Genomic DNA, 23,696 nt, shown 5'->3' with positions numbered 1-23,696 from the left:
GCCATGGAAGGCCACAGGTTACATCCCCAAGCCATACTCTGCACGAGTTGATCTCAGGTTAGGGTGCTAAAAGAAAGAAATACTTGCATTTATTTTGCGCCTTTCACGACCTCAGGATGTCCCAAAGCACTTTACAGCCAATGAAGTACTTTTTGAAGTTGTCATTTAGGAAATGTGGCAGCCAATTTGTGCACAGCAAGATCCAACATCCAGTGACCAAATATATTTTTAGTGATGTTGGTTTAAGGGATAAATATTGGTCAGGACACCGGGGAAGACTCCCCTACTCTTCTTCGAAATAGTACCATGGGATCTTTTACGTCCACCCGAGAGGGCAGACGGTGCTTCGGTTTAACGCCTTACCTGACAGTGCAGCACTCCCTCAGTACTGGCACTGGAAGCATCGGTCTGAATTTTGTGCTCAAATCTCTGGAGTGGGACTTGAACCCACAATCTTCTGACTCAAGAGATGAGAATGCTATACTTGACCTGGGCTAGGGAGGGGTAAATCAGCTAGGGTTCCCAGTCCTTATTCCCTATCCAGTTTTTTTCTGGTTGGAAGCTGGACAGTTTTCTGAGACCACGTGCCATTGGTGAGGTCTCTCAGATAGCAGGCACTGCCTGCGATTTTTCATCTTAGTAGACTCCACGCTGAACATGTCCAACCAATGGAGAGCAGCAATCAAAAAAAAGTCAATTAGACGTTGAAGTACATCACCAAAACAGTACAAGTCAAAGAAAGTCACGATCAAAGCCAGTCTGCACCTTGAGTACTGTGCCCAGTTCTGGTCACTGTGACATAAGGGAGATATCCAACACTAGAGGCAGCGCAGAGAGGAGACACAAGGCTGATCCTTAAGTGTCAGCACTTCCAGAGTCCCGATTCATGCAGGTCGTGACTAGGCTCCCAATAGTAGTACAAACTCGCACAATTACTACCCCCCGCCCCCCCCCCCCCACACTGGCCTCAGAATCTTAACATCACTGAGCACCATGGGTCTCTGAATAGATACCCAGGGGTAAAAATTCCCAATCTCCCACTGTAACTTCAGCAGGAGCCCTGGCGAAAGGGTGTAAACAACTCTTTCTGCCAATCTTCCAGCAAAGTTACAGCAAGAGATCTGGAGAACCCCCCTGTCACTTAATTCTCCATTATCTGTTTCTCTCAGATATTAGGAGGGCCTAAAGTCTTGGGCAAAGAGGTGGGTTTTACCGCTGTCCTAAAGGGGAAGAGGGCAGTTGGGAGGCAGTTGAGAGTTTGGGGAGGAAATTCCTTAGCGTGGGACCTAGATGGCATGGCCGCCAATGGTGGGGCGATGGGAGTGGGGGATGTGCAAACGGCGGAGGAACAGAGACTTCGAGGTGGGAGGGTGGTGTAGGTCTGGAGGCAGTTAGAGATAGGGTCAAGGCAATGAAGGGATTTAAACATGACTCACCCCAAATAAAAAAAAATCTTGCAGTTTAGACAGGCAGAAGCAGGGTTGAAAAGTGCAGACACCAGCCTGTTTTAAAAATAAAATCAATAAATTTATCAAAAACACAGGTGCTTTGGAGTGAAGCCCCTCAGCTGCAGAGGTTGACAGTGTTCTTCTCTGCTATTCTGGGTATTAAGATCATAATCACTGGGCAATTTCAGCTGGTTTATTTTTAAAAAAACTTTTATTCACATATCAGAAACTTTAAACAGCAAATGGTTGATACAAGATGAGGGGTACTCATCTAGAACTTTCTTTTCCTCACCCCCAAGCTAGCCCAGTTCCATTACAAGGCCTGAAATACAAATGCAAGCAGTGAATTCTTAAAATCACATGCCCATTGCATTTAAAGTCCTTGTAAGAAAAAAAATTGCAGCTCCACAATCCCCAGAGTAGCAAGTACTACGGACAGTAAGCAGGGCATTCGGTAAAAATATTTATAAAAATGCATGTTTGACCAGTAAAGAGACATGTAAAAGTGTCAAAAATCTGGCACTGGATATCTCTGTAACTCTCTGTTGACAAACTAGTGAGCTGAGGAACAGGTGTCCCAGATCCGTGCCAGGCTGGTTATAAGCACCAATATTACTAGATGCTCAGAACTTCACAAAAGTTTTTGGGCACCTGTGATCTACACCTAGCCTGGGAGGAACGCAAATAATAAAAAGACAGACACTATTTATCATTCCTTTACAGGAATATTCACCTAGAACTGCCTAACTGCTCATTTACGACTGTACATCCCCCTCTCCAGGGTACACTTGGTCTCCGCGATTCCCAGCGACACTTCTTGGCCACTGGGGCTTCACGAAGGGTTGGTGGTCAATACCAGTCCCGTGTATCCCATCCCATTGTTGGAATGCACTGACCTGGCTGAGGGTCAGGACAATTCCTCAAATCTGGGGAGTAAGTGTGCCAACTTTAGGGCTCAAATTTAACAACCTCCCAGTGGTCGAGAAGCATCCACAATTGCCTGAATACATTCAATATGTATTTAAAAACCATCCTTAAAACTCACCTGATGTCTCTGCAGGTAAACGTACCGCCCACCAGGGAGCTGTACACACCAGGTTGAATCCCAGCTTGAGCCGGGTTAGCTTATATCACCTGGGGCAGTAACCGGGGTGGGTTTAGTACCTAGTGAGGGGAAATGAAACTCAAGCAATCGCTCACAGTCCAGACTTGTGGAGAGTGCACGTCAACAGGCCCAGATGGGTCTGTGACGCTCTCCACAATCAGTAGACATTCACTGCCCCTGCTCACATATGGGGGAGGTACCCAAGGGTTGCAGGCGACTGTGGAACTGTACCCAGTGTCATTCAGCACCGAAAAAGGGGGGGGGGGAATTTGGGGGGCTCCATAAAAGGTTCTTAAAGCAGGTCTGGAACATTGACGCAATCCCACGACCGGCTCCCGGGACTTTACAGGACCAAGGATCTCCCACAACGACACAAGACAGTGCGTGAGGCAGCAAAATACTCTAGTAACAAGTCACCCTGCTATTGTAATAGCACAGAGCTCCTGACAGCACGCAGAGTAGCACGTGCTATTATTTCGCGAAAGGAACTCCACTTTGAATCTGATCAAAAACAGAAAAGAATAAAATAAACAAACTTTAACATTCTCAACTGAAACAGACCCAGACAGTGAGACAGTTAAAGCTCACCCCACTGGTCCTGTAACTATCACGTTTACACAGGCTTGCGTTCGAAACACTATTTACTGATAATCACCGCACTGTGTTGAAGAGAGTCTCATCAGTAGATACCACACCCATGGGTGACAAGGAACCAATGGCTGTGGGGGGGGGGGTACAGAATAAAGTTTGAAGACTACTCCCGGAAATGTGAGGGAGCAAAACGCCTCGCGACAATATATAATGTTTAAACATGCAATGAGAAACACTCCCTAGAGGTAACTTCACTCTGATCCAAGTGACACTCCAAAGGCTTTTGTCTGCATCTCTTGGTCTAAGATGATTGCTCCCATACATGCGATTTGCCCAACGCTAAGTTTCCACTAGGAAAACATTTGTTTTTAATTTATATTTGTAGTATATTGAGTGTCTATAGTTAGCTTTTGAACTCCCGTTTAGACTTCAATGTCTGTTGGACTCCTTTCATGATGGTTGATGAACACTGGGTGAGGCCAAATCAACATGATACCAGATGCAGCTGGCACTAGATTGTCTTTTTGAAGAAGCCCACGATGGATGCCTGCTTGCCTGCTCTGCCAGGGGCTGGGGCTTTCTTCTCCTTCTGCCCCTTCGGCTCATCTTTGCCTCCTCCTGTGCTCTTTACGCCGGCTGGCTTCTGTCCCGAGAGATTTTTCGGCTCCTGTCGCTTGGCCACGAACTCGCTCTCGCTGTCGGTGCAAGACTCGCTCTGGTAAACCTTTTCCGTCACTAAAAAGGGCAGGGTGGGAGAAAACAAGGAGAGAGAAACAGATGGTCAGATCGGGGCTAATAATAAGAACATAAGAAATAGGAGCAGGAGTAGGCCAATCGGCCCCTCGAGCCTGCTCCGCCATTCAATAAGATCATGGCTGATCTGATCCTAACCTCAAATCTAAATTCATGTCCAATTTCCTGCCCGCTCCCCGTAACCCCTAATTCCCTTTACTTCTAGGAAACTGTCTATTTCTGTTTTAAATTTATTTAGTGATGTAGCTTCCACAGCTTCCTGGGGCAGCAGATTCCACAGACCTACTACCCTCTGAGTGAAGAAGTTTCTCCTCATCTCAGTTTTGAAAGAGCAGCACCTTATTCTAAGATTATGCCCCCTAGTTCTAGTTTCACCCATCCTTGGGAACATCCTTGAGCACCCACAGACAAGGGTTCAGCTTCCACACGCACATCGATGGCACCCAACACGACCTCTCCACCATCTGCTTCGACCCCTCCACTGTTTCTGCTACAATTTCCTCCGCTGGGTAGACCAAAGCCACTGTCTTTGGCTCCCGCCACGCCTCCACTCTCTCGTCACCGACTCCATCCCCCTCCCCGGCCACCATCTCGGACTGAACCAAGACTGTTTGCAACCTCAGCATCCTGTTCAACCCTGAGCTGAGCTTCAGACCCCATATCCTCTCCAGTGTGAAGATCCCCTACTCCCACACACACACAGTTTTGAGACGAGGAATCATGTTGCCAATTGGTAAATCTTACCGATCGAGCCGTCTTCATCCATAAAGGTCTTGGATTTGAGAACTCGACGCCGTTTCCTACGTTTTACTCCCACTGTCTTCTAGGAGGGAACAAAGAGAGAAAGGGTGAAGCTGTAACATTAACCTGTCTCTTCTCTTTCAGAAGCCGATTGACCTGATGCGCGTTCCCTGTTTTTGTTTCAGTTTTCCAGTATTACAATTAGTACTTTTCAGTTCACGTTACAGCTGGAGCCACAACACACATGCCACAAAGGCTCTCGAAGTGGGGCAGGACGGGGGGCAGGCGAGTTTGGATATCTGGAAGTTTTACTTTCCCCATGATTCTGCAGGAGGTAGTGGAGACTCTTTCTTTAAATCCTTCAAGAAGGAATTGGATAGATTTCCCTGTTTTTTTTTGCCTTTCCCAGGAAGTTGGAGTGGGAGGAGGAAGGGAGGAAGGAAGGAAGGAATGGTCGGGGCACGGGTGCGAAATCAATTGAAGGATCGGTCAAACACGCTTGGGCCTATAGGCCTTTTCTCGTCCTGGATACATAAACGTGGAAAGCATCCACATCTTTTAAGCAAAGACCAGACAACCAAATGAAGCAGAGGGGGATACAGGGCTATGGGGAAGACAGCAGGGCAGTGCGATTAGTTTGGTTAGTTCTAGCACGGATAGGATCGATCACATGGCCTCCTTCTGTGCTGTAGACTACGGCTTTAAATTGGCCCCCAAAAATCCACACCTATCTGTACCAATCCAGAATCAGCCATGCAAACTGACGAAAGTCCAGTCCAAGATAGATGCTTAAAGACCAATTTCACTGCAGTATCTTGTTTGTTCCTTTCACATCTTCAGAAGAATACCGCAGCTCCTTGCTAGATCATTCTTTGTATAATTTTACTGCATATTATTCTCTATATAAACCAGCTGAATAATTCTTGCAGATAAAGACTTCAAGGAGAGGCAATGTGTTGGGAGGAACTGCCCGTTACCTCAGCTCCCTCCGCACTTTCCCAACATTGTGCCTTAACCCCAACATCCGAAAAGCACTGAGGTGATGTTTCCTCTTCCTTGATTGGCACTTCAGGGGGTGGTGACGGCGTCTTCACATCACGAGCTTCAGGAGAGTCTGGGATTACTAGAACAGAAAACAAAGAAACAGAGTGGCAAGAAGAGTAACCATTAACTGCTTAAACATTTCTATTTTTAAAGATCAGTAAGAAAATAAATCTGATATTAAGTCACGGCAGAGCCAGAATTGCTTAAGCTGGACACTGGCAAAACCAAAACCTTCTTTCTTGGCTCCTACCAACAGCTCTGCACCACCCTTGCCATCAACAGCATTTCCCTGGCTACTCCAAGCTGTATGAAACCTGGGACACTCATCTCAACATACATCTCAGCTTTTAACTCTGCATTGTATCCATCACCAAGACCACTTACGTCCACCTCGTCACCATTGCCCACCGTAACCCCAATCCCCACTGTTGCCAAAACCTTATAGACTCAATTTCGGCAATGCCCTCTGTGCCAGACCCTTGGATAAACTACCCAATTTAATTCTACATTGCTGACTAGGAACTGGTCTTAGATTGCTTCAAATGGGTACAGTGGTTGTGGTTTGGACTAACCACCCAGAGGTGGGTAGGAAGGGCTGAACTATGAAAAGAGATGGATGGACTTGTTGGGCCTAATGGCATTTTCTGGTTTATAACAATTCTTGGGTGTGAAAAATCGAGCTCTAGGCATCAATGACAAGTCTGTTTGATCAATCTGCATTCTGACACAAAATCAGTTTTTTCACTTTGTTCTCTGGACGCGAGTGACGTTGGCAAAGCCACATTCATTGTCCATTCCTAGTAGCCCTGAGAAGCTGGTGGTGGGCCTTCTCCTTGTCCCGCTCCAGTCCCTGTGGAAAAGGTGCTCCCACAATAGTGTCCAGTCGGGAACAGTGAAGGAACCCAGCAACAATGAAGGAACAGCAATATGAGTCCAAGTCAGAATGGTGTGCGACTTTGAAGTGACGGAGTTACATCGAGTTTACAGCACAGAAACAGGCCATTCGGCCCAACTGATCTATGTCGGTGTTTATGCTCCACACGAGCCTCCTCCCTCCCTACTTCATCTCACCCTATCAGCATATCATTCTATTCCTTTCTCCCTCATGTGTTTATCCAGCTTCTCCTTAAATGTATCTACACTATTCACCTCAACTACTCCCTGTGGTAGTGAATTCCACATTCTCACCACTCTCTGGGTAAAGTTTCTCCTGAATTCCCCATTGGATTTATGGTGTTCCTACAACATTGCTGCCCTTGTCCTTCTCGGTGGTAGAGGTCGTGGGGGAGGGAGGTGCTGTTGAAGCAAAGCGCGAAGAGCTGCAGTGCATCCCCTAGATCGTGGGTACAGCAGCCACAGTGGTGACGGGAGTCCAGAGCTTCCTCTGGATTTGATCCCATCTCAAAAATTAAAACCGAACACAAATTTATTCCTTGTGCATTTTAAAAAAAAAAGTCATCCTCCAGCCCAGAAAACGTTAAAACTAAAACGTAAGATTATATCCCACCTTCGTCATCGCTGCTGTCTGACTGAGGCTGTCTGATCCTCCGGCGTCGCTTGTTGTGAGGCTCCTCCTCCTCCTCCTCACTGTCGAATGCTGCATTTCGCTTGGTTTTCTTGCTGCTGTCCAGGGAAAAAGGGGGATTGGGGGTGAAATATATATTTTTTAAACTGTCGTTGACTTGTGATTGCTTTTTCTGAAAAAAAAGGTTAACTGCTACTTTGCTGTGTGCTGATCTACATTAAAGGTGCTTTATAAGTGCAAGTTGTTGTAGTTGTCATTACCCTAGCATTAGGAAAAGCAGCACAATGGGCAGTTAAGAGACTGAAAGACAGAATTTGCCTTTATTCAGCGCCTTTGAAGACCACAGGACATTCCAGAGGGCTTCACGTCAAATGAGTACTTTTTTTTTTGAAAAGTGTAGTCACTGTTGATGTGTAGGCAGACTGGGCAGCCAATCTGCACATAGCAAGGCCCCATAAACAGCAATGTGATAACGACCAGATAATCTGTTTTAGTGATGTTGGTTGAGGGAGAAATATTGGCCCCAGGACACCGAGGAAAACTCCCCTGGCTCTTCTTCAAAATAGTGACATGGGATCTTTTACGTCCACCTGAGAGGGCAGACGGGGCCTCGGATAAACGGCGCCTCCAACAGTGCAGCGCTCCCTCAGTACTGCACTGGGAGTGTTAGCCTGGATTTTATGCTTAAGCCTCTGGAGTGAGGCTTGAACCCACAAACTTCTAACTCAGATGCAAGAGTGCTACTGCTGAGCCAAGGCTGACACCTGAATGACTGAACTCTCCAGGGTGTGATAGTCTACGTGGGTCTCTACATTTCCTTTCAAATTCTTATATTCCATTTCCCCCGCCTCCCAAACGCACTGACTTTTTCTGGAGTATAGTTCCATGGGTTCTGGTTGCCCTCCTTTTATCTTGTCCAGATCCCCATTCTTCGTGCGTAAGCCCAAACAGCAAGTGCCTGCAGGTTATTTGGCCATGGAGGGTATCACGGCCAAACCCAATCCGATCTTCATCCATAGGAACAGGAGTAGGCCATTCAGCCCCTCGTGCCTGCTCCGCCATTTGATAAGATCATGGCTGATCTGTGATCTAACTCCATATACCCGCCTTTGGCCCAAATCCCTTAATACCCCTGGTTGCCAAAAAGCTATCTATCTCACATTTAAATTCAGCAATTGAGCTAGTATCAATTGCCGTTTGCGGAAGAGAGTTCCAATGTAGAAATGTTTTCTAATCTCACTCCTGAAAGGTCTGGCTCTAATTTTTAAGACTGTGCCCCCTACTCCTAGAATCCCCAACCAGCGGAAATAGTTTCTCTCTATCCACCTAATCCGTTCCCCTTAATATCTTATAAACTTTGATCAGATCACCCCTTAACCTTCGAAACTCCAGAGAATACAACCCCAATTTGTGTAATCTCTCCTCGTAACTTAACCCTTGAAGTCCGGGTATCATTCTAGTAAACCTACGCTGCACTCCCTCCAAGGCCATTATGTCCTTCCGAAGGTGCGGTGCCCAGAACTGCTCACAGTACTCCAGGTGCGGTCTAACCAGGGTTTTGTATAGCTGTAGCATAACTTCTGCCCCCTTGTACTCCAGTCCTCTAGATATAAAGGCCAGCATTCTATTAGCCTTATTGATTATTTTCTGCACCTGTTCATGACACTTCAATGATCTATGTACCTGAACCCCTAAGTCCCTTTGGACATCCACTGTTTTTAACTTTTTACCATTTAGAAAGTACCCTGTTCTATCCTTTTTTGATCCAAAGTGGATGACCTCACATTTGTCTACATTGAATTCCATTTGCCACAGTTTTGCCCATTCACCTAATCGATCAATATCGCTTTGTAATTTTGTGTTTTCATCTACACTGCTTACAATGCCACCAATCTTTGTGTCGTCGGCAAACTCAGATATCCAATATCCACAATGTGCGATTTCCAGCAGGAATCTCTGGATAGCTATCAGGAGCAGGAACATTTTACCCTCTCCCTAGCCATGGAGCACTGAGGCAAATTATAGCAGCCCCTACCACCATAGGTCAAGGGGTCAAACATGGGACGTGCTCTGTACGGCCGTTGCACACTAGGTATTGCACTTACTGCCGAAGCCATCAGGGAATTCTGTGCACCTTGAACTGGAACTAAGCAAGCTAAACAGGGCATGCTAATAGGGTACACTAACTAGGCTAACCTTCTGATGCTGTTGAAGAGAGAAGAAAGTGCTCACATCACAGGGTTCTTGGAAGACATGAAAGTTGGAAAATATAACACACAGAGATGTGTGAGGGGGTCACTGAACTATGACCAGGAGCAGGAACCTGGCCTGGTTCATCCCGTGTCTCCAGGCTGGACAACAGAGGCAATCATCACACCCTTTACCACTGAAGTCGGTGAACGTGGAGGGACCAGGAATTAAACCCAGAACCTTCTGCTCTGTATCGGCACTATCCTGGCCAGTTCTTATACCCACCAGGAGTTTTAAAGCAGTCACCCCTCTCACCGCTGCTGCCTCTACAGGTCTCAGCAGCAAGTCGTAAGTTTGTTATTACCTAATTGCTGTCTCTGACAATGATATTCCACCTCCCCTCACATCGCCTCCCCCATCTCCCCACACCCCGGGTTCCCACGTGCGGCACTAACCTCAGTCCGTCTTTTTGTTGCTTTTTGTCTACCCCTGCTTTCTTTGCCGAGATTTTCTCTTTTTGCACCTTGGCTTGTGGTTTCCGTGCTGCAGCCATGTTTGCGGGGGCACTCTCTTCATCTCCCCCTCTCTCTGAAGCAGACTTGACATGGCACTCACCTCCCCCAGGGGCCTCCTCTGTCCCTGGGGGCTCCAAAGCGGGTTTCTCTGAAGTCGGAGGGTCTTCTTTCTTGGCGGCCTGTGAGGGCGACTTGGATGGAGGCGTTCCTTTCTCTGTGGGATTTGAAGCAGGTTTAGTCAGTTGTAGCTCAGTGGGCAGCACTCTTGCCCGAGTCAGAAGGTTGTGGGTTCAAGTCCCACTCCAGAGACTTGAGCACAAAATCTAGGCTGACACTTCTTCATGAGGAGAATTAAAAAAAAAAAACGCAGCGAGTTGTTATGATCTGGAATGCGCTACCTGAAAGGGAGGCGGAAGCAGATTCAATAGTAACTTTCAAAAGGGAATTGGATCTCTATTTAAAAAGGAAAAATTTACAGGGCTATGGGGAAAGAGCAGGGGAGTGAAACTAATTGGATTAATCTTTCAGAGAGCCAGCCCAGGCACGATGGGCCAAATGGCCTGTGCTGTACCATTCTATGATCTCACCCAAAAGACAACACAGTGCTCTGGAGTGTCAGCCTAGATCATGTGCACACGTCCTGTAGTGGAACCAGGTAAATTCACCGATCCTGCAGTCCCCGCAAGGAGCAACGCTCAAAAGGGAGTGCGGGTCAGAGACGGGGCTACAGCACCGTAGCACTGATTATCTTATCTGCTCTCTCTTTAAGGATACATGAAGTTAACCATACTGATGAGCAGAATTCACAGCTCTCTGGCGGTCTGATTGAGTCCCAACCTGAAGAGCACGCAGTATTCCCTTGACCAAGGTCCGTTCATAGAGAATCAATTACTTATGAAGTGTAGTCACCGTTGTTCTGTAGGCAAACGCGGCAGCAAGATCCCGCAAACAGCAAACGAGATCGATGAGCAGCTAATCTGTTTCTGGTGATGTTGGTCAAGGGATAAATGTCGGTACTGGGATGGGGGGGTGGGGTGGGGGGGGTGAGGGGAAGACCTACCCTCTGTTGGATCTTTTACATCATCTGAACAGATAGATGGGGCCTTCAATAAGGCGGAAAGCACTTGGCCTCTGCTCAGTGGTTGCGCACAGCTGAGTTCCAAAACACTGCAGTGCACATTCCACCAATCTTGGCTGGGGCCTGAGATGCTGAGATGCGGGGCCATTTCTCCTACTTTAAAAGTTGCCCTAACCTATTCTTGAGCAGTCAGTGATGCCCGAGTCCAGTTTGTCTGTCTGCCCTCTGTACCAGGGAATGGTGTGCAGGTCTCTCAGGGGGAAGGGAGCAAGCACTGTCTCTGAAACACACGGGGATGCTCCTACACATTACTTACTAGCACTGGCTTTCAGGAAAAAATTGCTGAAGCTGCTTCCTTTGCTCGTTGTCTTACCACCTGAAGGAGCCTAGAAGAGAAGGGAAGTTGGAGGAAAAACAGTCGGTTGTTGTGAAACAGCTCTTTTCTTGAAAAACATTTTCTTTAAAACATTTATATGGTTCGGGACTGATGTCAGGCAGCACATCTTCACACACAAGACCGCGGTTAATACCCAGAATGGTCTCCAGGTAGGGGAGTGGAAGCAAAAACCAGAGAACTAACATAAAAATTCTCCTCCTACCTCCACTATCCCCTCGAGCCTTACAGGCCTGTGCACACACTATATGCTCCTCTAACATCAGCCTGGGACTTGTCCCTCGGTCCATCCACACCTGCTTTAGTGGCCACTCTTTCAGCTACTACTCATGTCCTCTGAAACTCCCTTGCTAGGTCCCTCTGCCTTGCCATCCGGCTTCCACAACCCCTTCCAATGGGCTTTTGCCCTCCCCCCCCACAACCCCAAGAATGAATCACTGACCCCACCCCCCCCCCCCCACCTCGGCCTCGGCCGAATTCGAACCCGGGGCCCAGAAGTTGAGCTCGGCACCCTGTCCATACTTACAGCACTCTCCCCGTCTTTCACTACTGGCTCCACTTTCTGCTCTTTGTCTTGCGACTTGACAGGGGGTTTTGAGGAGAACATCCCCATGATCCCTTTGGGCTGCGGCGGTGTGCTTTTAGGGGCCGGAGGAGCGTAGCCGTTCACGTCGGGCTTGCTGGTGCTCGCCGCCTCACCTGAACTCCGAGAAGGCTGCAGTGACTTCTGCAGGTGGGCCATCTCCTCCGCTGACCGAGGAACAGCGTCCGCACATCGAATGGCGCTGTACCTGCGCTTGGAAAGAGAAAAGCTCTCAGTACACTCAGTGAGGTGATGGAGAATGAGTTAGAGGCTGCAATCTAAACCTGTCGGAGGTGCTGTTTTCAGATGAAACGTTAAATGTCTGCCCTCCCAGGTGGACAAAATAGACCCAAAAGTTGGAAGAAGGGCAGGGCGAGTTCTCCCGGTGTCCTGGCCAATATTTATCCCTCAACCAAGACAGTTATCCCATTGCTGTTTGTGGGACCTTGCTGTGCACAAATTGGCTGCAGCGTTTCCTATATTACAACAATGACTACATCTGAGGTCCAAGTCCCGTTCACCCATCACCCCTGTGCTCACTGACCTACATTGGCTACCGATCCGGTAACGCCTCAAGATGAAAATTCTCATCATCGTGTTCAAATCCCTCCATGGCCTCGCCCCACCCTATCCTTGTAACCTCCTCCAGCCCAACAACCCTCCGAGATCTCTGCACTCCTCCATTTTTTGCCTCTTACGCATCCCCGATTTTAATCGCTCCACCATTGGCAGCCGTGCCTTCAGCTGCCTCGGTCCTAAGCTCTGGAATTCCCTCCCTAAACCTCTCCGCCTCTCTCTCTCTCCTCCTTTAAGACGGTCCTTAAAACCTAACTCTTTGACCAAGCTTTTGGTCATCTGTCATAATACCTCCTTTTGTGGCTCGGTGTGTAATTTTGTTTGATAATCGCTCCTGTGAAGCGCCTTGGGACGTTTTACTACGTGAAAGGCGCTGAATAAATGCAAGTTGTTGTTGTTGAGATTGGCCAACCTCCCTTACAGCCAGTAAGGAAAGGATCGACCCTAGCATCAGCCGGGGCTGCGTTCAAACTCAGCTCTCCAACCTTCTCACCAGCCCCTTTGGAGGTTCCCCACCCCGGCAATCTTAGCCTGAAGGCACTGGCTCCTCCCGAAATATGCTTCAGCTCTCTGATTAACTTGCTCCAGTAGCTATTTTGACACTGGGAGCTGAGGAACCGGTTGTAAGCCTGCTCTGTACACAGTCAAGTCTCCCCCCCCATACCCCGGCCCCCACTCAGCCAATAGCAATCAACCAAGCCATCGGGGGAGCCTGACCTCTGCTGAAAACCGGTCCCCAGGAGAAACTCGCTGCAGAGAACCGCAGATCAGTGCCCGAGTCCCAGCATTCCCGGCTGTCGCACGATGCTCCAACGAAGTATCATTTTAGTCTCGCCCTGGCACTCACTTGTTGCTGCTCTGCAGATTTTCCTTGATTGCCTCGTAATCAGTGTTGAAGAGGGGGCCACTGTCCTTCAGCATTGCTTTCTGGATACTGTACACGTGCACGCTGGCAGTCACCAGCATCTTCATCTTCACTGCTGTGAAAACACGAACGTACAGAGAATGGAACGCCAGGAGTATCTGCCTTGCAAGAATTTATTTACATCGATTGAAAGGGCGGTGGAGGCGGATTCAATTGTGGTTTTCAAAAAGGATTTGGATAAATACTCGAAGGGAAAAAATTTGCAGGGCTACAGGGAAAGAGCGGGGGAATGGGACTAACTGGATTGCTCTTACAAAGAGCCGGCATGGGCTCGATGGCTGAATGGCCTCGTTCTGTGCTGTCACCATTCTATGATTCTAGAAGTCTCTCCCACCCCCTGCCCTCCCCCATCAGTGTCTCCTCCTCCCCTGAAGCCACAGTCCTCTGGTGCCTCCTCATTCTTCACAATGCTAAGTGTCGGCAGGGTATTCGACTGTGGCTGGCAGCATTCCTGTACTCGATGGGCATCCGCACATTTTGTAGCAGGAAGTCGCTGGACGGTGATTGGGAACGAGATCCCTGACTGATTTTTGCACCCGCCGCCCCCTCTTCCTAACCCAACTGCTGCCCAGCCGGAGATCAATTAACAGCACAGACCTGCAATTGAACCGGGTACTTTCTGCTCTGCAAGACTCACAGGAACAGGAGTAGGCCACTGGGCCCCTCGTACCTGTTCTGTTAAATATGATTTTTTTTAAAAAAGGATATGGTATATTTTTGGCAGTTACTTTATGCAGACTCCCAGCCCTTTAATGAGAGCAGATGACCGACCCACAGGCATCCAACACAGGCAAGTCTGACAGTCTGCCGTCCATCTAGCCAGCCCCAAAAGTTAATCCCTCTTAAATCACTCACTCCCTCAAATATCACCCAATCCTCCCTTGAATTTCTCCACACACTCTGCCTCCAACAGGCAGTCCATTCCATACCATCTGCATGAAACAGTGAAATCCAAACCATCATTCCCCTTAAGTGTGAACCCATGTCCTCTGGTTCTAGGGCCTGTGGTAATCTCAAACATATCATCGGGATTCAACGTATCTATTCCCTTAAAAGGTCTTGATTAATCTCCGTCCCCGAGCCTGTTCTCTTCTCCACAGTAAATAAATCGCACGCTTCGCAATGCTGCCCTGAAATCAGCCAAGAGTCAACAACTCAACCTTGTTCTGCTTGGCACCTCTCGCATTGCAGCATGGTGCCAATCGAGCACTTCTTAGCAGCAATGAATCATAAAATCTTACAGCACAGGAGGCCATTTGGCCCATCATGCCTGTACCGGCTCTTTGAAAGGGCCATCCAATTAGTCCCACTCCCCTGCTCTTTCCTCATAGTCCTGCAAATTTTTCCTTTTCCAGTATTTATCCAATTCTCCTTTGAAAGTTATTATTGAATCTGCTTCCACCGCCCTTTCAGGCAGCGCATTCCAGATCGTAACAACTCGCTGAGTAAAAATATTCTTCTAATCTTCCTTCTGCTTTTTTTTTGCTAATTACAATAAATCTGTCCCCTCTGGATATCGACCCCCGTCAGTGGAAACACGTTTCTCATTATTTACTCTATCAAAACCCCATATAATTTTGAACACCGCTATTAAATCTCCCCTTAACCTTCTCTGCTCTAAGGAGAACCTTCTCCAGTCTCTCCACATAACTGAAGTCCATCAGCCCAATGCAGGTGGAACTGAGCTCTGCAGGCAAAACTGCCTGAGACCAAGGTCTGCAAAAGGCAGATGCCGCCTTCTCAATTTGGATACAGCAGCACTGGAACTAGCCAAAGATTCAGGCGGAGTGTGCGGCACCCTGTGACCTGTACAGACACGGATAAAATGGGGGAAAAGCAGGTGTATGCTCTTACCTTCCAGCTGTTCTTCTCTCACCACCGCCACCTTGTGACACTGGAACAAAATAGCACCATAGTTAGCGGCAGGGCACATCCCCTACCCCATAACTCCCCCATCCCTCCCCACCAATCTCCCCGCCTGCCCGCCCGCCCGCCCCCCCCTCCCCCTTACTGAGGCGAGTTCCACAGCCACCAGCTGACCTCTGGGCACCTCACCCTGGTCGACCAATCCATCAATGACGAGGTGCATCGTAGCCAGTTTCAGCTTTCGTCGTCACCCGCCCATTTTTGCAGCGGGTGTCACTGGGCAGCAATCAGGATCGAGATCTCTCCCTATCCAGTGGTACTGATGCCAACTGCAGCATCCAAACTGCTGCGCTGGCCGAGTTCAGCTAACCCAGCGCAGACCAAGGCTGGAACCTGGGATGCTCCTACTCTGTGCAACTCACTGCCATACCAGTGTTCCGTGTAGCCATCGAGCTACCAGGGGAGTGATTCTTTGAGGGAAGAGATGTGGATTAAATATGTTGTTGAAGCGACGTCTATAAATTATTGTAAAGGAAATTGAATAATTGCTTGAAAATTAAATGGTTTGGGGAACGAGGAGAGTGGGATTAGACTGGGTGGGATATTAAAGGGTATGAGATTAGGGGAGTGAGGAGAGAGGGATTAGAATGGATGGGATAGTAAAGAGTACGGCAGCTGAGGAATTTAAATTCAGTTAATTAAATAAAATCTGGAATAAAAAATAATGTTGACCATGAAACTACTGGATTGTCGTAAAAACCCATCTGGTTCACTAATGTCCTTTAGGGAAGGAAACCTGCTGTTCTTACCCGGTCTGGCCTACATGTGACTAGGTCCACAGCAACGTGGCTGATTCTTAACTCTGAAATGGCCTAGCAAGCCACTCAGTTGTATAATCCCGCTACAAAAAGACATAAGAAGAATAAAACTGAGCGGACCACCTGGTATCGGACCACTAGGCACCGGACACGACAAAAGCAAACCAAGCCCAGTCGACCCTGCAAGGTCCTCCTCACTAATATCTGGGGACTTGTTCCAAAATTGGGAGAGCTGTCCCACAGACTAGTCAAGCAACAGCCTGACATAGCCACACTCACAGAATCATACCTTTCTGCCAATGTCCCAGACTCTTCCATCACCATCCCTGGGTATGTCCTGTCCCACCGGCAGGACAGACCCACCAGAGGTGGCGGTACAGTGATATACAGTCAGGAGGGAGTGGCCCTGGGAGTCCTCAACATTGACTCTGGACTCCATGAAGTCTCTTCGCATCAGGTCAAACATGGGCAAGGAAACTTCCTGCTGATTACCACCTACCACCCTCCCTCAGCTGATGAATCAGTTCTCCTCCATGTTGAACACCACTTGGAGGAAGCACTGAGGGTAGCAAGGACGCAGAATGTACTCTGGGTGGGGGACTTCAACATCCATCACCAAGAGTGGCTTGGGAGCACCACTACTGACTGAGCTGGCTGAGTCCTGAAGGACATAACTGCCAGACTGGGCCTGCGGCATGTGGTGAGCGAACGAGGGAAAAACCTACTTGACCTCATCCTCACCAAACTACCTGTCGCAGATGCATCTGTCCACGACAATATTGGTAGGCGTGAACACTGCACAGTCCTCATGGAGACGAAGTCCTGTCTTCACACTGAGGACACCGTCCATTGTGTTGTGTGGCACTACCACCGTGCTAAATGGGATAGATTCAGAACAGATCTAGCAGCTCAAAACTGGGCATCCATGAGGCGCTGTGGGCCAACAGCAGCAGCAGAATTGTATTCCAGCACAATCTGTAACCTCATGGCCCGGCATATTCCTCACTCTACCATTGCCAACAAGTCAGGGGATCAACCCTGGTTCAATGAGGAGTGTAGAAAAGCATGCCAGGAGCAGCACCAGGCGTACCTAAAAATGAGATGCCAACCAAGCTACAACACAGGACTACATGCATGCTAAACAGCGGAATGGAATACTCTCCACTGCCTGGATGAGTGCAGCTCCAACAACACTATCCAGGACAAAGCAGCCCACTTGATTGGCACCCCATCCACCACCCTAAATATTCACTCCCGTCACCACCGGCGCACCGTGGCTGCAGTGTGCACCATCTACAAGACGCACTGCAGCAACTCGCCAAGGCTTCTTCGACAGCACCTCTCAAACCCACAACCTTTACCACCTCGAAGGACAAGGGCAGCAGGCGCATGGGAACAACACCACCTCCACGTTCCCCTCCAAGTCACACACAATCCTGACTTGGAAATATATCACCGTTCCTTCATCGTCACTGGGTCTAAATCCTGGAACGCCCTACCTAACAGCACCGTGGGAGAACCTTCACCACACGGACTACAGCGGTTCAAGAAGGCGGCTCACCACCACCTTCTCGAGGGCAATTAGGGATGGGCAATAAATGCTGGCCTCGCCAGTGACGCCCACATCCCATGCATGAATTAAAAAAAAGACTGGGTGGGATATTAAATGGTATGGGGAGCGAGGAGAGTGGGATTAGACTGGGTGGAATATTGAAGGGTATAGGGAGTGAGGAGAATGGGATTCGACTGGGTGGGATATTAAAGGGTGTGAGCAGGAGAGAGGGATTAGGCTGAGTGGCTCATTCGGAGAAAAACACAGCACAGACAATGGGCTGAATAGCCTATTTCTGTTTTAGAACATTCCATGATGGAAGGTGAGAACACGAGAGGAAGTGGTCCTGACATTCTACAAGAGATTAGTTAATGTCACCGACGATTCTGAACCCTGAATAAATCAGAACACGTACCGAGGTTCCATCCTCAACTGCTTTTCCAGACACTAGATAAGTCACGTGGAGCTGGGCTCCGGAATTTTCTTTTCGCTTTCGCTCCACGTAGTAGTAAAGCATCCTGGCAAACACAGGAGAGAGAAAAGGTTCAGTTAGAGGTACAAGCCCCTGGCTGCCAAACCGGACCTTTAAATAAAACGGGGCTCTCCGCACACGAGACAGCTCGGAGACCGGCACAATCAAGATCCATGAGATCATTTCGATGGGCCCCACTCAAACCTCACGGGCAACTTGATGCTTACTGCGCTGAGAGCCAAACAGCTGAGGGGCATCCAGCATGCAGCGCTGAATTCTAAAAGAAAATCCCCCCCCCCGCCCAAAAGATTTGTTGTGGGAGTACAGTTCCACAGGCACTGGCCACCGTCCAATACCTCACCCAAGTGGTTACTCTTCACCTACGAGCCCAGGAAATGAGCGTTGTCAGGCTGTCCGGCCATCCAAACGCCTGACCTTTCCCTCGGCTAATGTCAGCCGTGGCTCAGTGGGTAGTACTCTCACCTCTGAGTCAGAAGGTCGTGGGTTGAAGTCCCACTCCAGAGACTTGAGCACAAAATCCGGGCTGTGATACTCCCGGTGCAGTACTGAGGGAGTGCTGCACTGTCAGAGGTGCTGTCTTTCGGATGAGATGTTAAAGCTAGGCCCCGTTTGCCCTCTCAGGTGGATGTGAAATATTCAATGGTCACTACTGGAAGAAGAGTAGGGGAGTTCTCCCCAGTGTCCTGACCAACATTTATCCCTCAACCAACATCCCTAAAAACAGATTATCTGGTCATTGTCACACTGCTGTTTATGGGATCTTGCTGTGCTCAAATTTGTTGCCTCGTTTCCTAGATTGCAACAGTGACTACACTTCAAAAAGTACTTAATTGGCTGTAAAGCACTTGGGCATCCTGAGATTGTGAAAGGCGCTTGATAAATGCAAATTCTTGCCTTCCTTTCAAGTGGTTATTTGTCACCTACGAGCGCAGGAAACAAGTGTTGACAGGCTGCACGACCACGACAGGCAGCACCCACAGCCTGACCCGGCCCTCAGCTAACGTCCACATATGCATACCCTTCCCAGCAAGGGCCATTGGACAGCGATCAGGAGCAAGGACCCTGGCTGATTTATTGTCCCCCTTCCTCCCGCCCCGGGCTGCCAGGGCCGACTGCAGTATCCCCACCCATGCTCCAGTGGAGATCAGCCACCTTACTGGGAGTTGGTCCTGGGACCTTTCAGCGTGAAAGGGTCAGGACCGTGGCCCCAACGCACCTCCCCAGCTGAGCCAAGAAATCAAAGGACGTTTTCCAATAATACACCTGCATAATTTCATAATTACCGAGAGGCCTTTGGAAATGATAACTTTTAATTTTAGAACCTACATTAACTCACGCAAAGAGAAACAATAATCAGTTTCATTTTCCCCTGAAGCCTGACTGACTTCTAACCAATAGTGGGTGGAAGACCTTGCTGAAACCCTCATCCGTGCCTTTGTTACCTCCAGACTCCACTATTCCAATGCTCTCCTGGCCGGCCTCCCATCTTCCACCCAAAACTCTGCTGCCCTTATCCTAACTCGCACCAAGTCCCATTCGCCCCTCACCAGTGCTCGCTGACCTACATTGGCTCCCAGTCTGGGACCGCCTCGATTTTAAAATTCTCATCCTTGTGTTCAAATCCCTCCACGGCCTCCTCGCCCCTCCCTATCTTTGTAACATCCTCCAGCCCTCTGAGATCTCTGCACTCCTCCGATTCTGGCCTCTTGCGCACCCCCGATTTTCAGTGCTCCACCGTTGGCGGCCGTGTCTTCAACTGCCTGGGCTTTAAGCTCTGGAATTCCCTCCCTAAACCTCCCCTCCACTCTCCTCCTTAAAGACGCTCCTTAAAACCTACCTCTTTGACCCACCTGTCCTAATATCTCCTTATGTGGCTCGGTGTCATATTTTGTCTGATTTACGCTTCTGAGAAGCGCCTTGGGATGTTTCACTACGTTAAAGGCGCTATACTAATTGCCGGAGGGGTGCGGGATGTGGATGAGGATGAGGAAGTTTCAAGCCTCTGTACTTACTGTTTCGCCTGGTTGACGTGAATGCCCAGGAATTGGCTCAGCATCTTGTAGGTGACCTGGAGAACAAAATTTAAATTTAAAAACAGAATCACTGGTAAGATAGTCTAGAAACAAAAGTACAGCACAGGAGGCGGCCACTTGGCTGTGTGTATGAGTGAGTGAGAAAAAGTGAGGCAGAGAAGAGAGGGGATGAGGAGAGGGTCGCGGGGGGGGGGGGGGGGGGGGGGGGGGATGAGGAGAGGGTCGCGGGGGGGGGGGGGGGGAGGAGATGAGGAGAGGGTCGGGGGGGGGGGGGGATGAGGAGAGGGTCGGGGGGGGGGGGGGATGAGGAGAGGGTCGGGGGGGGGGGGATGAGGAGAGGGTCGGGGGGGGGGGGATGAGGAGAGGGTCGGGGGGGGGGGGGATGAGGAGAGGGTCGGGGGGGGGGGGGATGAGGAGAGGGTCGGGGGGGGGGGGATGAGGAGAGGGTCGGGGGGGGGGGGATGAGGAGAGGGTCGGGGGGGGGGGGATGAGGAGAGGGTCGGGGGGGGGGATGAGGAGAGGGTCGGGGGGGGGATGAGGAGAGGGTCGGGGGGGGGGGGATGAGGAGAGGGTCGGGGGGGGGGGGGATGAGGAGAGAGTCGGGGGGGGGGGGGGATGAGGAGAGGGTCGGGGGGGGGGGGATGAGGAGAGGGTCGGGGGGGGGGGATGAGGAGAGGGTCGGGGGGGGGGGGATGAGGAGAGGGTCGGGGGGGGGGATGAGGAGAGGGTCGGGGGGGGGGATGAGGAGAGGGTCGGGGGGGGGGATGAGGAGAGGGTCGGGGGGGGGGATGAGGAGAGGGTCGGGGGGGGGGGGGGGATGAGGAGAGGGTCGGGGGGGGGGGGATGAGGAGAGGGTCGGGGGGGGGGGGGGGATGAGGAGAGGGTCGGGGGGGGGGGGGGATGAGGAGAGGGTCGGGGGGGGGGGGTGATGAGGAGAGGGTCGGGGGGGGGGGGGGGATGAGGAGAGGGTCGGGGGGGGGGGGGGATGAGGAGAGGGTCGGGGGGGGGGGGGATGAGGAGAGGGTCGGGGGGGGGGGGGGGGGATGAGGAGAGGGTCGGGGGGGGGGGGGGGGATGAGGAGAGGGTCGGGGGGGGGGGATGAGGAGAGGGTCGGGGGGGGGGGATGAGGAGAGGGTCGGGGGGGGGGGGATGAGGAGAGGGTCGGGGGGGGGGGGATGAGGAGAGGGTCGGGGGGGGGGGGATGAGGAGAGGGTCGGGGGGGGGGGGGATGAGGAGAGGGTCGGGGGGGGGGGGGATGAGGAGAGGGTCGGGGGGGGGGGATGAGGAGAGGGTCGGGGGGGGGGGGATGAGGAGAGGGTCGGGGGGGGGGGATGAGGAGAGGGTCGGGGGGGGGGGGATGAGGAGAGGGTCGGGGGGGGGGGATGAGGAGAGGGTCGGGGGAGGGGGGATGAAGAGAGGGTCGGGGGAGGGGGGATGAGGAGAGGGTCGGGGGAGGGGGGATGAGGAGAGGGTCGGGGGGGGGGGGGGATGAGGAGAGGGTCGGGGGGGGGGGGGATGAGGAGAGGGTCGGGGGGGGGGGATGAGCAGAGGGTCGGGGGGGGATGAGCAGAGGGTCGGGGGGGGATGAGCAGAGGGTCGGGGGGGGATGAGCAGAGGGTCGGGGGGGGATGAGCAGAGGGTCGGGGGGGATGAGCAGAGGGTCGGGGGGGGGGGGGGGGATGAGGAGAGGGTCGGGGGGGGGGGGATGAGGAGAGGGTCGGGGGGGGGGGGATGAGGAGAGGGTCGGGGGGGGGGGATGAGGAGAGGGTCGGGGGGGGGGGGATGAGGAGAGGGTCGGGGGGGGGAGGGATGAGGAGAGGGTCGGGATGAGGAGAGGGTCGGGGGGGGGAGGGATGAGGAGAGGGTCGGGGGGGGGAGGGATGAGGAGAGGGTCGGGGGGGGGAGGGATGAGGAGAGGGTCGGGGGGGGGAGGGATGAGGAGAGGGTCGGGGGGGGGGGGGATGAGGAGAGGGTCGGGGGGGGGGGGGGGATGAGGAGAGGGTCGGGGGGGGGGGGGGGATGAGCAGAGGGTCGGGGGGGGGGGGGGGGATGAGCAGAGGGTCGGGGGGGGGGGGGGTGAAGCGAGGGTCGGGGGGGGGTGAAGCGAGGGTCGGGGGGGGGTGAAGCGAGGGTCGGGGGGGGGTGAAGCGAGGGTCGGGGGGGGGTGAAGCGAGGGTCGGGGGGGGGTGAAGCGAGGGTCGGGGGGGGTGAAGCGAGGGTCGGGGGGGGGTGAAGCGAGGGTCGGGGGGGTGTGAAGCGAGGGTCGGGGGGGGGTGGTGAAGCGAGGGTCGGGGGGGGGTGGTGAAGCGAGGGTCGGGGGAGGGGTGGTGAAGCGAGGGTCGGGGGGGGTGGTGAAGCGAGGGTCGGGGGGGGGGTGGTGAAGCGAGGGTCGGGGGGGGTGGTGAAGCGAGGGTCGGGGGGGGGTGAAGCGAGGGTCGGGGGGGGGGTGAAGCGAGGGTCGGGGGGGGGGGGTGAAGCGAGGGTCGGGGGGGGGTGAAGCGAGGGTCGGGGGGGGGGTGAAGCGAGGGTCGGGGGGGGGTGAAGCGAGGGTCGGGGGGGGGTGGTGAAGCGAGGGTCGGGGGGGGGTGAAGCGAGGGTCGGGGGGGGGTGGTGAAGCGAGGGTCGGGGGGGGGTGAAGCGAGGGTCGGGGGGGGGGTGAAGCGAGGGTCGGGGGGGTGAAGCGAGGGGGGGGGGGGTGAAGCGAGGGTCGGGGGGGGGGGTGAAGCGAGGGTCGGGGGGGGGGTGAAGCGAGGGTCGGGGGGGGGGTGAAGCGAGGGTCGGGGGGGGGGTGAAGCGAGGGTCGGGGGGGGGGTGAAGCGAGGGTCGGGGGGGGGGTGAAGCGAGGGTCGGGGGGGGGGTGAAGCGAGGGTCGGGGGGGGGGGGTGAAGCGAGGGTCGGGGGGGGGGTGAAGCGAGGGTCGGGGGGGGGGTGAAGCGAGGGTCGGGGGGGGAGTGAAGCGAGGGTCGGGGGGGGAGTGAAGCGAGGGTCGGGGGGGGGGTGAAGCGAGGGTCGGGGGGGGAGTGAAGCGAGGGTCGGGGGGGGAGTGAAGCGAGGGTCGGGGGGGGGGTGAAGCGAGGGTCGGGGGGGGGGGGGTGAAGCGAGGGTCGGGGGGGGAGTGAAGCGAGGGTCGGGGGGGGGGTGAAGCGAGGGGGGGGGAGTGAAGCGAGGGTCGGGGGGGGGGTGAAGCGAGGGTCGGGGGGGTGAAGCGAGGGGGGGGGGTGAAGCGAGGTCCCTCCTCCCCCCGGATCTCCCCCCTTTCCCCCGCTCACGATCCGGTTCTCGTCCGTCACCAGCTCCTCGATATTCTCCACGAACAGCTCGAGCTCGTCCATGGCGACCGTGGCGCGAAACCGGGGTCAGGGGTCGCGCCGGGAGAAGGGGGTGGAGCCCGCCCGTTACCCTGGCAACGAGGCCCAGCGCTCAAACACCTAAAACAACAGCCTCCGGCTGAAAGAGCGGATCATTA

General features: G+C 52.5%; 1 protein-coding gene across 3 annotated transcripts; it reads right to left on the bottom strand.

Moving 5' to 3' along the window:
* Positions 1 to 1,640: 1,640 nt before the first annotated feature.
* On the bottom strand, positions 1,641 to 23,595 carry pold3 (polymerase (DNA-directed), delta 3, accessory subunit). 3 transcript variants are annotated; one of them, XM_067985583.1, is made up of 12 exons: positions 23,500 to 23,595; positions 20,210 to 20,265; positions 18,120 to 18,222; positions 15,323 to 15,362; positions 13,391 to 13,523; positions 11,911 to 12,175; positions 11,307 to 11,376; positions 9,853 to 10,126; positions 7,190 to 7,305; positions 5,616 to 5,761; positions 4,642 to 4,720; positions 1,641 to 3,879 (listed from the first exon to the last, which is right to left on the bottom strand). In XM_067985583.1, the coding sequence occupies exons 1-12, from the start codon at positions 23,560 to 23,562 to the stop codon at positions 3,656 to 3,658; spliced, it is 1,569 nt and encodes a 522-aa protein (XP_067841684.1). In that variant the 5' UTR covers positions 23,563 to 23,595; the 3' UTR covers positions 1,641 to 3,655. The 3 variants fall into 3 exon arrangements, with proteins under 3 accessions (XP_067841684.1, XP_067841685.1, XP_067841686.1); XM_067985584.1 differs by having other exon boundaries at positions 4,642 to 4,717; XM_067985585.1 differs by having other exon boundaries at positions 7,190 to 7,302.
* Between the last annotated feature and the right edge of the window lie 101 nt (positions 23,596 to 23,696).

The sequence above is a fragment of the Heptranchias perlo genome, chromosome 6 (assembly GCF_035084215.1).
Source record: "Heptranchias perlo isolate sHepPer1 chromosome 6, sHepPer1.hap1, whole genome shotgun sequence".
In the NCBI taxonomy this organism is placed as follows: Eukaryota; Metazoa; Chordata; class Chondrichthyes; order Hexanchiformes; family Hexanchidae; genus Heptranchias; species Heptranchias perlo.
This window is presented reverse-complemented; position numbering and strand designations above follow the sequence as displayed.

Excerpts from the sequence above, each read along its gene's own strand:
- pold3 (XM_067985583.1), bottom strand. The coding sequence starts at position 23,562 with ATGGACGAGCTCGAGCTGTTCGTGGAGAATATCGAGGAGCTGGTGACG. Across the intron at positions 18,223-20,209 it reads CACGTCAACCAGGCGAAACA|GATGCTTTACTACTACGTGG; the intron begins GTAAGTACAGAG and ends TGTGTTTGCCAG. Across the intron at positions 11,377-11,910 it reads TGAAAGACGGGGAGAGTGCT|GCTCCTTCAGGTGGTAAGAC; the intron begins GTAAGTATGGAC and ends CTTCTCTTCTAG.